General features: G+C 38.2%; 1 protein-coding gene across 1 annotated transcript in view; it reads right to left on the minus strand.

Annotated features, from left to right (window-relative positions):
• The window catches only part of Diaph3 (diaphanous related formin 3), a 453079-nt gene that overhangs the window by 176969 nt on the left and 261483 nt on the right, over positions 1 to 14627 (minus strand). Inside the window, exon 22 of the mRNA XM_051160890.1 lies at positions 12630 to 12759. Within this exon, the coding sequence (XP_051016847.1) occupies positions 12630 to 12759 (130 nt within the window). The remainder of the gene's footprint in view (positions 1 to 12629; positions 12760 to 14627) is intronic.

Here is a 14627-nt window from a genome sequence, read left to right on the forward strand (position 1 = left end):
CAAAACAGTGCCTCAAGCTATATAAGAGTTTTGTGTGCATATACAGGAGAGTGATTGTATTGCTTTTCAATGTGCCATGGGCTAAAGATTAGACATAAGTCTCCCAGTCAGGGAAGCAGGGGAGCTAACTACAGATCTTCCACCTACTCCTCTCCTGCAGACCCAATCCCCAGCTCTGCAGCAAACCTCCTCCTGCTCCTTCCCTCCCTGCCTGGCCACATCTCCAGTGTATCAAACAGAACCATCATCTCCGACTCATAGCTTTATCCCAGACCCTAGCTCCAACAGGTGCTCACTGAGAACTTGTAGGCCACTTGGCCCAGGTTAGTGGGTAGGCTAATTGTGGATTCTGACCTTGCCTTCCTTCCTCTTTTCCAAATCCAATTTCCTAGTCTCACCCCCATCACCTTAGCAAAGCCCCTGCTGCTACTTCATCTTCCAATATGCCCCTACCTCAAGTGGATCACACACATCTTCCCCTCCAAACATCCTCCCCACTAATCCATATTGATGGGAGTACAAAATTGTGCAGCCATTATCAAAATGAGTATGGACTTTGCTCAGTAAGAGAGGAATCAATTTACCTCAAGAACCAGCTATACGACTCTTGGGCTTTATCCTACCACAAAGACACATGTTCAACCATGCTCATTGCTGCTCTATTATTAATAGCCAGAAATGCAAAACAAACTAGATGCCCCTCAATAGAAGAATAGATAAAGAAAGCATGGTACATTTACACAGTGGAGTATTAGCGGTTAAAATTTTTAAACATGGAATCCGCAGGTAAATAAATGGAAAAAAAAAAAAAATCACCCTGAGGTAACTGCTCTTTGAGGTTGCATTCCTCCCAGTCCAGATAGCCTATCTGAGCTTGGAGCTGGATGGAGGACTCCCTCTCCCCATCAGGGCCACCTACTCTCGATGTGACCTCATGTGGAGAGTGTCTAAGCATAAATGCCTATAAACACATCTAATATATGGCCTTGGCACAGTTATCTGCTAGCTCTCTCCTCCCTGTGCCCGTAGATAATTAGGTAGTGTGTTCCCTGTCCTATGAGAGGAGTTTGCTGCCAAATGCAAATCAAACATCCTTGGAATTTCTAGCTCCAACCAATCATGTACACCTATCCTGGGAGCCCCCAGGCCCCCCGCCCTACCACTACCTAGGACTATAAAGTCTCTGATCACCATGAATAAAGTTGACCTATCTGGCATAAGTGGTTCCTGGAGGCTATTCTGTCCTGTTCGCAGCCTTCCAAGCCTTGAGCCCTACCTCTGCTCCTTCTGTCCTCTGGGGCAACAGCACCCCATCGAAGGGGAGACCCACCATAACTCAGAGCCAGAAAGAGAAATATGACATGTTATCACTTATTGCAGACATTAGCTAACAAGCCAATGATAATCAAGGTACAATTGATAGAGCCACAGTGTTTTGAGTAAGGAACTCGGGGGAGGGGAGCAAAAAGGTCTTCTTAGGAAAGGGGAGTAGCTATGGATGGATGGGGAAGCTGGAGAGAAGGATTACCTGGAGCAAGGGGAAGGAAAAGGGAATGAGAGAGCGAAAATTAAGTGCCATTTGAGGGGTAATGTGGAAACCTAATGCAGTAGAAACTTCCTAAAATATATACAAAGATGAAGGATGTAAATGTAAAATGCAACTAGGTTAGAGAGTCCCAACTGATAATCTCCCATAACTAAATGAAGATTCCAGTACCTAGACTGCATTCCATCTAATTGAATTGTTGGTTAAGGGTATCCCTATGGGAACCTACAGACAATCTAGACTTTCGCTAAGTCTATAGGTTACTTACCACAAATGGACGGTAATGCCCCAATCACTGAAGCCAACACCCATACAACTCATTGAACATGGAGATGTCAACCTGGTGCCCACAAGTGTCTTCACCTCTATGTGAGAGTGTCTTTGGTATAGGAAAGTACTCTACACGGAGATGCATAAGCACTAACTCAGCCAAAACCCTTTGATATGAAATAGTGTCCTGCGTGCAGAATATGATAGTGCAATAGTGGCACAAAGCTCGTGGGAGTAATCAACCAACATATGATTTGGTTGACACATAAGGTCCACTCCATGAGATGGAACCCATAGCCAATACTGCTTGCGCAACCAAAAACCTCAGACAAGACAGCCCAGGGACACAGAGTAAAACTGAATACTACTCTTCTTAGGTAGGTAGGTAGGCAGGCAGGCAGGCAAAAATAGGATAAAGAAAAGAAGAAGAAAGGTAGGAATAAAATGGCTCCCGATGACATTCTGCTATACTCCAAGATCAGTGCCTTGTTCCCTGAGAGCTAGCCAAGTGATGAAGATATGCAATCTTTTCTCCATGCTTTACGGTCTATACTCACACTGAACCTAGACATTTCCATACAGCAAAGACCTTTGCACTCATAGATCTCCAGTACCCCACACGGGCCTGTGGCAAAAGCTGTTCTGAAAGAATGGTTTATTCATTCTTGGTTCCTTTTTTTCAGAGGCTCCCAGGAAAGCATTGTCATCACTAAGACAATTATGTACCATGGCTTATACACAGTGTCTACTGTGAGAGCTCATTCTTCATAGGATCAAAACATCGAAAAACAATTGCTAGGCCACAATTCTTTTCTTCATTAAGTGTCCAGTACTGTGGAAGCTATTTGCTAAGAACCTGCTATTACACTGATATTTATAGACACATTCATAGAATAAATATGTCTCACTAGTGACTGATCAATTTAAATCTATATTAAGGATGAGCCCTTCTGAGCAGAGAGAGGAAGGTTACACATATATTACTCTTATACATGTGCCAGGTTATTCATGTATTCTTTAGTCTCACATATGAATGTGAGTCAACTTAATTTCTGATATTTCTATAGTAAGTAGCTGTTATCATACATTAACTCATAGTTCATGTCATACCTTAATAATTTTAGGTTGAAAAATTTGTTTTGAATATAACTTAAAAATAACTCTTAAACTTCTCCGTGGTTGAGGAGTTGCTGGGGCCCAGCTATATTTAAAGGTTATTTCTTGTGTAAACGTTATTTTTTTTTTTCAAAAATAAATATGGGGTCAAATTTCAAAATGTAAATTTAAGGAAAACATTTCAAGCTAAAGCTGAGTGAAATTGGAATCTACCTTCCAAATTCCATACAGGAATGCTTGTATACCCAATTCCTTATGTGCTTATCTGTACACTTAGGACTAACATAAATGCTGTAAGAAGATTGCTTTCAATTGTATAAAAGTTCATACACACCCACAAAACACCCACACCTACCCACCCACCCACACAATCCACATTTACCACACATACATACATCCACATAAACACCACACACACACATAACACACACACACATCAAACATAGCACACACATATAGCACGCACAACACAAAAATACAAATCCACAAAATATTTGGTTATAGTTTCAGGCAACCCCGTGGTAAATTCTTAAAATAGAGATGTCTATACAAATTAAAACTCTATAATAATACATTATCCACACAGACTGTGTTTGCAAGCATATTAATGCCCGCAGAGCCAGATGTGTGTGAACTACATGCTTTCATTGAAAGATAAAAGCAACAAATGTGATGGACTAAGAACATTAAATAGTGTTTATTAGGTTTGGTACTAGACTTATAAGCAGTTATATATTGCTGTCTTCATTTTATAAGGTTCAAAAAGTAAAAGCTACCAGAATTAAGTCAGTTTTGGATAGAAAACAAAATGACAACCAAAGGCTCAAGTGTTGAAGCACTGGTCCCTGGCTGGTGGTGCTATGGAAAGCTATCGTGAGAACACTAATCCTGACAGAGTAAACCACTGGTGAGTTCATAGATCAGTGGACTATTAAAAAGTAGAGCCCACTTGAGGGGAACATGTTACTGATGGGCTATCTTTAAATGGTGCATCGTGTCCTCAGTCTCTTCCTCCTTCCTGGCTACCTGAATGTCATGAAGTGATCACCTTCTTCAGCAATACACTGAAACAACCAAAAGTCTGTCTCCCCTTCAGCCCAAATGAAGGGAGCACGCAGACCGACAAATGAAACACCAGAAATGGGAATTGTTCAAGCTGCCAATTCTAAATTGGGTTGGCCATAATAATCCCATCCTTTTAGTTGGATATTCCGGGTTATTTTGACAAAGCAACCCTAATCCTCTAAAAGTGTATACCTCTAGCAGACTGGCGTTTGAACCCCAGCTACCAGGCATCTTTGGTAATGATTTGAAAGTGCAGCTTCTCCCATATTACAATGTCTCTACTACCTAAATTGATGACATTTTTGTTTTGCCATCTAAAATTATTAGCTACTGTATCTGTAAGTAACAAATTGCTTAAATTCTAAGGAATATGTGAATTTTAACTCATGTTGTATTTGGATATGATGACAAAGGAAAAGGAAATTTTAAGCCTATAAACAGTGATCCTTAAAAATGAAGCCAGTTCCGTATTAAGACCAGTGAACTCCAGATATACCTAGTAGGGTGATTTCTCTTGGTGTTTCTGAACACTCAGAGGTGATGACATTCCTCCACGAGGTTATCAGAGTGGCCATAACAACAAATGGAGCTGGTTGAATGGTACCCACAAAGTTGTGCATCATCCCAGAATCGCAGAATATGACCTCTGTGGAAACAGGGCATTTGTAGATGGAACTGTCTATCTCAACATGTAATAATTCGGTAACAAGCTATCTAATGACTGGTGACCCCAAGTGGAGGATAAGTTACTAAGACACAAAAGAAGGCAGGAACAGGAATAAGCACAGTGTGTGCCCTGATGTGTCTACAAGCCAGAGAGCACTAACACTGCTGGCAGGCACACACACACACAAAAAAAGTGGGACAATTTGTTTTCCCCTTCATCCTTTTCCGAATGATGTACTGTTGCAGCTACCTTTAACTTGGAATTTATCAGTCGTGGATATGGGGGAGAATAAACTTTTATTTACAGTCATCCAGCTATGGTGATCAGTTATGGTGGCTCAAGGAAATTAATAAAACTTTTAACTCAAGATTTGCAAATTCTCTGAACACAGACAGGCTTCTGAGGAACAGGTTCTACTATTGTCCGCAACTTAACTCTAGGCCTCTTCTCCAAAACTCCAGGACTTACACATGCCCTTGTCACCCAAGAGACACAGGCTACTGCCATAACGTTTGCTCCAGCTGCAGAAGAGGTTTCTTTGTAAAATGCAGATTCACTATGGTAGGCTATTCCTCTGATTTCCCTATATTGACATCTTGCATCTTCCTTGTTGGTAATTTCCCACTCCATGAAGCAAACTGAGGAGCAGTAAATAGTGCCTCCCCGCCAGCAGCTTGAAGAGAGCTCCAAGACCTTGGCTGCCACTAGCGGCACTGTTCCGTTATCTAATCTCAGCTGTGGCTCATAGGTGACACTGACAGAACTCCTCATGAAGCTACTTCAAATCTTCCTGGCCAAAAATCTGCACACATTGTAAACTGTTAGTCTCTGGAGAAGATTAATGCTGTGTTGATGCCACTTTCAGTCTGTTAACCTCCAAAAGGATATAGAGGTCTTCATGATGTAGTTTTCTTTTTCATCATCATCTATCAACCCAAGCAGGAGCGCATTCGGGAAATGTTCCTAGCTCAGTATCTCAAAAAGCAATCTTTAGCTGCATGTAGTTGCTGCATGGCCAGTGTTCCTCAATGTCACACTGCAGTATCTTCAATCCTTTCAGTGATCGTGGCCGTACGGCTCCTGTTCCATCTAGCTGCTCTGCTAGCAGTTTATATTTGCACTATAAAATGAATATACTAACAACCTCATGTCCAAGTTTCCAGTTGGAGGATTTGAAGCCAAAGTTATATAGATTCTCCTTGGAATCAATCGGCAGGAATTGCATATATGACCACTTATCATTACACAATGCATGCAATGCAAAGTAGACAGTGATCAGAAATCCAGTGACTACCTTGGAAATGATCAAATTATGCTACTTTTATATATTAAAAAACATTTGTTGTAAAATTTCATATAACCCATTATCTTTAGCTAGTATAAACAACACTATAAGTAAACTATATTTTAAAAACAAATTTACTTTTTTATATCTAGCTTTATTAATATAGATATTCATTAGATATCTATAAAATGAAATTGAACATTGCAATATAGAATCTTAGGCTACTTTATGGACATGGCTTTTATTCATTTTTCTATCTATAGAAACAGGTGACATCTTGGAAACCAATAATATTATGGTTTCCATGGAAGACTGAAAAACATAAAATGATCTGTTTCAATTTTGGTACTTTTATCCGATAATTCAGAGGTTTCCCCAACTTTCATCAATTATTGCTTTAATTAAAATCACAAATATTAAATGAGCAAAGCAGGGATTGGTGGGAAAGCAATATACAGCTAAATATAGCAAGGTAAAGAAAAATAGTAAAACAAACTTGGTATATGCCAGCATGAAAGAACACATCATAAAATGAAACCAAAGAGATGACGTGGCATACCCTAACCTTGAACATCAACACATGTATTTAGAACGCTTTCATGCTTTTGTGTATCCATTTAAGGCTACTCAGAAGAATCTAAGAACATCTGTAATTATTTACAAGTGTGGTAATTGATAGTATGTAGAGGGACCTTCCACAGTTATAAATTGTTTACTAGTGCTTTGAATATTGCATTTGTGACTGATTTCAGATCTAATCTGATAAGATTTTTTAAAAGGTCAGTATATGCTATCCCACTCTATGAGTAAAGAAATCCAAACAAAGAAGGAAAAATAATCTTCACTGGGTAGAGAGTAGCTGTCATAACAAAATACTAGTTGGCTTAATACTAAGTTACTCTCTCACTCTGTTCTAGAGAATACATTCTGACGGTGGCCGCTTGCTTTCTCTAAGGCCTCTCAGCCTGCAGAGGCCGTCTTCTTAGTATGCCATCATATACTCTATCCTCTGTGCATTTCTTTGCCAGGAGGCTGACACCCTAATTTTCCCTCTTCCTATGGGGACAGAGGCTGGGTTACATCAAAGTACATTAATGCATAACACAATGTTCTCATTTTAATCTGAAAAATCACAACTCTAAACACAGCCAACCTCAGAAATACTCAAGCACAGTCAACATATCAACCTATGAAAGGTATGATTTGAGCCATAAAAGCTGAAGCAGGTTTCCTGCCTCTTTACTGACAATGGCATAGAATCACTGGCATCTCTTACCATCACTTTCTATGGTTACATCTCTTCACATGTACGTCATAAATTAACACAGTAACTCATCACATGAACTCATTTTTGTAGAGATAGAAATGGATAAAGTATATTTCATATTCTAACACTGTAAAATATGAAGTATCAGGTGACTATATATCTTATTCAAAATGCAAAGTTCCAGTCTATGATTATACTCCACAACTTACTTGTATCAATGAGCACAGTGTTAGCTATGTTTTTAACTCTGCACTGAGAGGATAGAAAATGACACTGAACTAATTATTATTACCAAATGTCATAAAATTCTGATACAATTTGTCATTTTGAGGCAGCAATGGCCGGAAGTTCATGGAAGTCTATAGAAATCCTGTATGCCACCAACAGAAGAGGAATGTGAAACTTTCATGATGAGTTTCCAGGTGGCAACCACCTGGAAATTAAGTGCTCACAGTAGGTGAATAAAAGATAAACATTTGGCATTTAGTAAGGTATTTATCATAAAATGGTAAAATTGCATGAGGAGTCAGAGAGAAGGAGATATATTTAGCAGACAATTATTTGGGTCAGAGAAAGGAATTACTAGTTAGAAGCATGCTGATAGAGACTTAGAAGCAGAAAGAAGCATATTAAGTAAGATGAAAAGAAATAAAAAAAATCATGCATCAAGGAATTCTTTTTAAGTGATAAGAATATAGACATAGAAAAATTTACCATTGGGCCTTCAGTGAACTCACTTGACAATATCAGACGGTTACTTCTTAGAACAGATTTCTAGGAACAAATTCCATTCCTAACAAGCCAGGTACAGTTGCCTTGGTCCAGAGTAGTTCCTAAATAGTGATGCAAAGATTCCAAGGACACCTCTGATTTTATCCTTAAGGGAAAGTAAAATACTGACACACTTACGTGAGGTTCCAATAAGCTCCAAAAAGATCCACCAAAAGGCGCTAATGAAGGGAAAGCTAGACAACACTGCAGCCCTCAGCTTCTACCTTTGATGGATTCAATAGGCAGAATCCAATAGGTGGTCTGCATTGAGTTGCTGAAAATCCTACAGAAAATCACAGATAGGTTGAAAGAAGTCAGGAGAAAGCAACTAAGGACAGGTTTTCTTAAGTAAATAATTTGTGAGGAGACTTGAAAAGTGTAGTCTCCTATTGCAGCCTACTATGATCCTCATTATCTATTTGAGATGCAGAAGAAACCAGAGAAAGTTGTGACAGACAGATGTGGAGCTGAGATGGAAAGTCAGCAAAGTAAATTTGTAATGCAGTACAAATGATGGCTTTTGAGCCTTTGGGATGGGAGAGAGAACTTCAAGATGAGTTGCAGTGAGGGAGAAACAGAGACAAAAGTCCAGTACATATGTAGAGATGACAAAGAAGAGGAGGACGGCACCTGAAAGGTGAAGAGTCAACCATGGTGGAGTACATCTCAGCTAGGTGAGATAAGCTAAACTACAAGAAGACAAAGTATATATTGGAACAGTGACACAGTAATCACTGAGCATAGCTTTGCTGAATGAATGAATGAATGCCAAGCCAGCAAGACAGTGTATAAAAGAGTTTTGACAGGGAAGAAATGGAGAGTTATATGAGACCGCTACAATGGCCCTCAAAAAAGTCTGACCAATATAGTGCTTCACACTAAGCATAGTTTTCTTGTTTTTAATCTTATTATTTTTAATCATGTGTATGTGTTTGACAGTGTGTATGTGCTTTTATAGGCCAAAAGAGAGCATGAGATCCATTAATGGAGTTACAGGGGGTTCAACTGACCAATGTGGGTTTTGGAAGCAAACCAGGGTCCTCTTAGCCACCACTACGCCGTCTTTCCAGCTTCACCTTAGCTTCCATTTCAATCTGTCTTCTCCAAAGCCAAACAAAAGGTTTTGTCATTTTCTACACATTAATAATTATTCCAATTTCACAGATTTCTGGGAGCTAGTAAACAAAACCTTCACAGACTAAATTAATTTTAATTATGTAGACAAGAAAAAAATGTATTCAAACCTTAGAATTCCATAAAAGAAAGAAATATTACCATGGTATACAGAAATACAATAATGAACCAAAATATTTTCAGTGAAACACAACAGAAAAGCCATAAGCCATTATTTCTCAGAAAAGAAGCATCCTAATGAAGTAGATTTTTGAAAATTGTCAGTCGGGTAAGCTCATTAGTTGCAATGAAAGCTCCCCCTGCTGATCTAGGAGTACCTAATGACCAGGATTTGTTATGGCTCAAAAACAAAGGTACTTTTTAATTCATGTGATAGCTCACGGAGGACGCTGCAAAAGTGGAAACTTTAAATGATGATATGTAAGAACGCTCAATTCTCCAAAGCAAACAGACTTATTTCATCTAAAGCATTACATTTACTCCTCTAATACTTTCTCCATTAATTAGATCATATAATGAAAAGAAAATTATGCTTAAAAGTCATCTACACTATTAAAAACTCTAATTCCAAATATGAAGTTTGCTGCTCCCAGTGAAACATATTAGCAGTATCTGCTGACCCCTGCACATGCACACCTTTACTATAACATATGGAAACCAAACACCCCACGGCCCCTGAAAGCCCCCAGGAACACCACGAAGGAAAACAAACAGGAGAAGCAAATTACTAACTTATAACTCTGCAAGTCTTTGTGCAGGCTGAATAGTTTTTAAAAGAACACAATATCTGAATATTAAGATAGAATTATAAGTATAATTGAATAAGTCAAAAATAGGTGAATATACGAAAACTTAATTTACACCTCCAAAAATGCTAGAAGAAATAAACTTAAAAGTTTTAAAATAAAAAGTGTATCAGGAGTTAACATTTCTCATCCTAGCATTCCATAAGCAAAAGCAGCAGACCTGCTTCAAGCTCAGGGCCAGACTGGGCAACAAAGTATGTTGAAAGACCAGTGGAGTTATAGACGGAGGCCCTGTTTCAACTTCCCCTTTCCCTCTAAGAAATATTTAACAAGAATTATGAAACAAGAGCAGGGCATGCTAGTGCACACCATTAATCCCATTACTCAGGGAGGCAGAGGCATGAGGATACCTGTGAGTTTGAGGCCCGCCTGATGTCCAAAGCAGCCAAAGCAACATTAAAAAAAGCCTGTCTCAGGAAGGAAGAAGGAAGGAAGAAGGAAGGAAGGAAGGAAGGGAAGGAAGGAAAGGAAGGAAGGAAGCAGAAAGAAAGAGAAAAGAAAAGAATGAAATTATGAAACAAGGAGGTGGATATATTGTAACCTAAGCAGAGAGAAGGGAATCCAATGTTTGAGGACAAACTGTGCATAACATTTAGCGAATAAATAAGTATCCAACTATTTCAGGCAGTGTTGACTGGTAAGATTTTCCAATTCACTGTCTAAAATACAAACACTGATGCGTCTTAACTACTCACTCATCTTTGCACCAAGTAAAGAACCTTTCTGTACTTCAAGGGGTTCTGTGCCACTTCTATATACCACAATGTTACTTACAAACTCTATGTTCATCAAATACCTGAATTTCAATTTTAAATATCATGACAATTGCTGAAATATTCCAAAATTTCAAAAAAATCTCACCTGAGGAAAGCCATTTTCCTCGATTTAGTAGGTTAATTGTAGTTTTTAGATTACAAAGCTTTCTTTCAATGTTCTTGGTTCACTCATCTCAAGCCTCTTACTGATATCGCAATGTCCCAGAAACTCATGTGAGCTCTCTTCAATTATATCTAAACATATAAACATATACATCGTTCTATATCTCCCTGTCCACCTATAAGGATATTTTCTTTTATCAAGGCCATGTAATGTGACATAAGGACAGATAAATCATTTAATATAATTACTAGTGAGTAGTAAAAGGCTTAATGTTGCAATCAGAAATCCAGACTGTTTACAAAAGGCTTTATGAAATACATACGTCAAAGAATTTCACATATCAGGGTAAAAGTATAAAGAATGTTGCATCCAACCCTATTCTCTTAGTAAATAAACCCAAAATATTGCCATTTGTCAGCCATATAAACTTTTGAGATACAGAAAATATTAAACATGTTTGAGAAATAATATTACCTTCAACATTGAAAAAAATTACCCTTCTTCGGAGTTACAAATTCCAAGAAGACTCAAGTATTAAAGAACTCACAAAAATGATTTGACATCACTATCACTGATGGTCAACACAAAAACAATACAGCTATTACACAACTTTGAATGGGTTTATCTAAAACATGTTCATAAACTGGCTATCGAGCGACAAGTAGTTGTTTAAATTTAAAAACATCCATGTTGATTGTAAGCGAAAATTGCACTTTTAAGGTGGCTAAATTTTTGAAATTGAAATCAGATCAAAATAAAGTGTCAGCAACAGGCTCTATCTGAACTCATGACAATCCTATTTAAAACCACAACAGAGAATAAATGCAAGTTGGTAATTTATGTATAACGAATTGAAACTGGTGGTTTGGTATCTAGTAGAACAACAAAAGGCAGCTCCATTCCTTTAGACAGATTTGAATCTTGGACAAAAGAAACATACTCACTTTGGTTCACAATAGTGTTTATGAATGCCACTTAGTATTTGTAAATGACGCGGGATTTGGAAGCCCTACCAAAGGACAGTGGAGGAAACTAAGCATGAGAGGCTGGTGTTAGCAGGCACCCATGAAATTTAATCTAGAAAACAATGTAGTTATAAATTTTACTGTTCAACTAATACTCCTACTCCTAATCATGGCAACTCATAAAATAGTCTATAACGTCTTTTCATAGAGGCATATTCCAAATGAAAATACTTTAACAAAATAATATATACAAGTAAAAAGCATTATTATCTATCTCTTAGAATTGAAGATCATAGCGATGACATATGTATCTTTAAATAAAAACCACAAAGGGGAGGACATCCTATTGGGACTCTAGATGAGAGAAGCATGGGAGAATGGCAAAGTAGAAGGATCCAGAGGATCCTAGAAACCTACAGGAAGAAGATTATGATAGGCAGATTTGGGCCCAGGGGTCCCGCTCAAACTATGGCACTAGCCAAGGACAATACAGGCCGTAAACTTCAAACCCCTACCCAGATCTAGCCAATGGAAAGAACATTCTCCACAGTTGAGTGGAGAGTGGGGTCTGACTTTCACACGTACTCTGGTGCCTCATATTTGACCACGTCCCCTGAATGGGGAGACCTGGTGGCACTCAGAGGAAGGATAGCAGGCTACCAAAGAGAGACTTGATACCCTATGAGCATATACAGGGGGAGGAAGTCCCCCTCAGTCACAGTCATAGGGGAGAGGAGTAAGGGGAAAATGGAAGGGAGGGAGGAATGGGAGGATACAAGGGAGGGGATGACCATTGAGATGTAATATTAATAAATTAATAAAATAAAATTTGTAAATAAATAAATAAAAACCACAAACCTCTACTGGCTTTGTCTAAATGTGCAAAATCATCCACAAAGTGAAGGATGTCCGGGTGCTTTTCTTCACATATGTCCACCAGGAAATGGAGAAGAGTTGTTCGCTGATCTGCTGATTTTGTGTCCTTTAGCTAAGTGAATGAAAAGGGAAAAAAACCACAAAGTATTTTAACAATCTATTGATGCATATAACATGTTACTCTGTAGACCACAAGTTTGTATGAAAACTTGTTTCAGTTCTGAAAATGCTTGAATACTTTAGTACTTTTTACTTGATATTGGTTAAAATTATTAACATTTGTAATAAAAGAGGAATAATTTCAAAGCAATCTAGTATGCAATCTAGTATGCAATCTTTTGTGGGTAAAAATGAAGTACCTAGGAAAATAGAATAACCTGTTTATATAACAGTTGACTCTAAAACAAATCCTGGGTGGTACATATGTTTTTTGTTTGGCACATATTCAAACTCCCATGACATGATGGAGAGTTTAAGGTAGCTAGACAAAATAATGTTTCTTCAAGAAGTCATTTTTTTTTTTTTTAAAAAGTAGATTTTGTTTTATTTTTATTTTTATTTAATCGATTTATTCAGATTACAACTGAACTGTTATTCCATACTTATATCTCCCATTCCTCCCTTACTCCCTCTTTCACCCTATTCCCCTCTTGTAGGTCTATGACTGAGGGGGACCTCCTCCCCCACTATATATGGTCATAGACTATCAAGTCTCATCTTGGTAGCCTGTTTATTTTATTTAGAGGAGTGGATAAATATTTTAAAAAACCAAACTGTTTCAGTTTTGGGTGAAACAAACATAAAAGGTTACAAAAGTAATGTGCAAATGGTAATACCCTGAAATGGTATACATTTGCACAAGAAGTGCCACTGAGTCTACTGGTTTTCTTTCATGTACACCGCTAACTTTTTGTTCCTATTTACATTTGGGAACTTTTAAAACAATACTTATCTCATATTCATATTTATGTTCTCTGCTCTATCTCTAACATATATGTGAATGATATATATCATGTTATATATCATATATGGTGTTGTATAAAATAATATACTAAATATATAAAACAGTGAAATAAATGAGTCTTTGCCTCCTGATGGAGCAACTATAATTTTTTTATGAATGGCACTATCCCTATGGTGAATGTTATCAGATCTGGTCATAACACACTTGTCTTTGAAAACTTTGTGAGCCCCTTGCTTCCAAAAATAGTGAGTTCACAATAAAGTTTACAGAATTGGAGAAAGGTGACACAGTAGAAAACAAAAACAGACACAAGCTTGAGTTGACAAGGCTTGACCAATCTAGCAATGCACACAGGAAGGAGAAGTGGCTATACTAATTTTTAATACAAGAATGGGAGCTAGCTGAGTGGTGGCAGTGCACTACAAAGATAGAAACAGGTGGATTTCCGCCAGCCTGGTCTACAGATCAGGTTCCAGAACAGCCAGAGCTACCCAAAGAAATCCTGTCTTGAAAAACCAAACAATGTTTTTCCATTGGGGCTGGAGAGATGTCTCAGTGGTTGAAAGCATGGACTGCTCTTCCAGAGGTCCTGAGTTCAACTCCCAGCAACTACATGATGGCTTACAACCATCTGTAATAGGATGTGATGCCCTCTTCTGGCTGGCAGGTGTACAAGCATATAGAGCAAAGGATGCAAGCTTTTCCCAGTTCTGCTCCATGATTGGGCCTCCTATGGATACTGGATTAAAAGGTCCTCTGACATAAGTACCTACTACAGAGTCCTCATTCATAATAGGTATAGAAGTAAAGAACACAGCCAACAAACAAACCACTCCTCTCACATCAGAATTGAATAGAGAGCTGGAAATTTCAGTCTATTTTCCAACAATTTTTCAAGAGGGAAGGAGGGAAAGAGGGAGGGAGAAGGGGAGAGAGGGGGTCCTATTTTTTTTTCATTATGGTTTATTTCTTTTGTTTTAGTGTTTGTCCGTTTCTAAAGATAGAAAAGGAACTGT

The sequence above is a fragment of the Acomys russatus genome, chromosome 18 (genome assembly GCF_903995435.1).
Source record: "Acomys russatus chromosome 18, mAcoRus1.1, whole genome shotgun sequence".
NCBI lineage: Eukaryota > Metazoa > Chordata > Mammalia > Rodentia > Muridae > Acomys > Acomys russatus.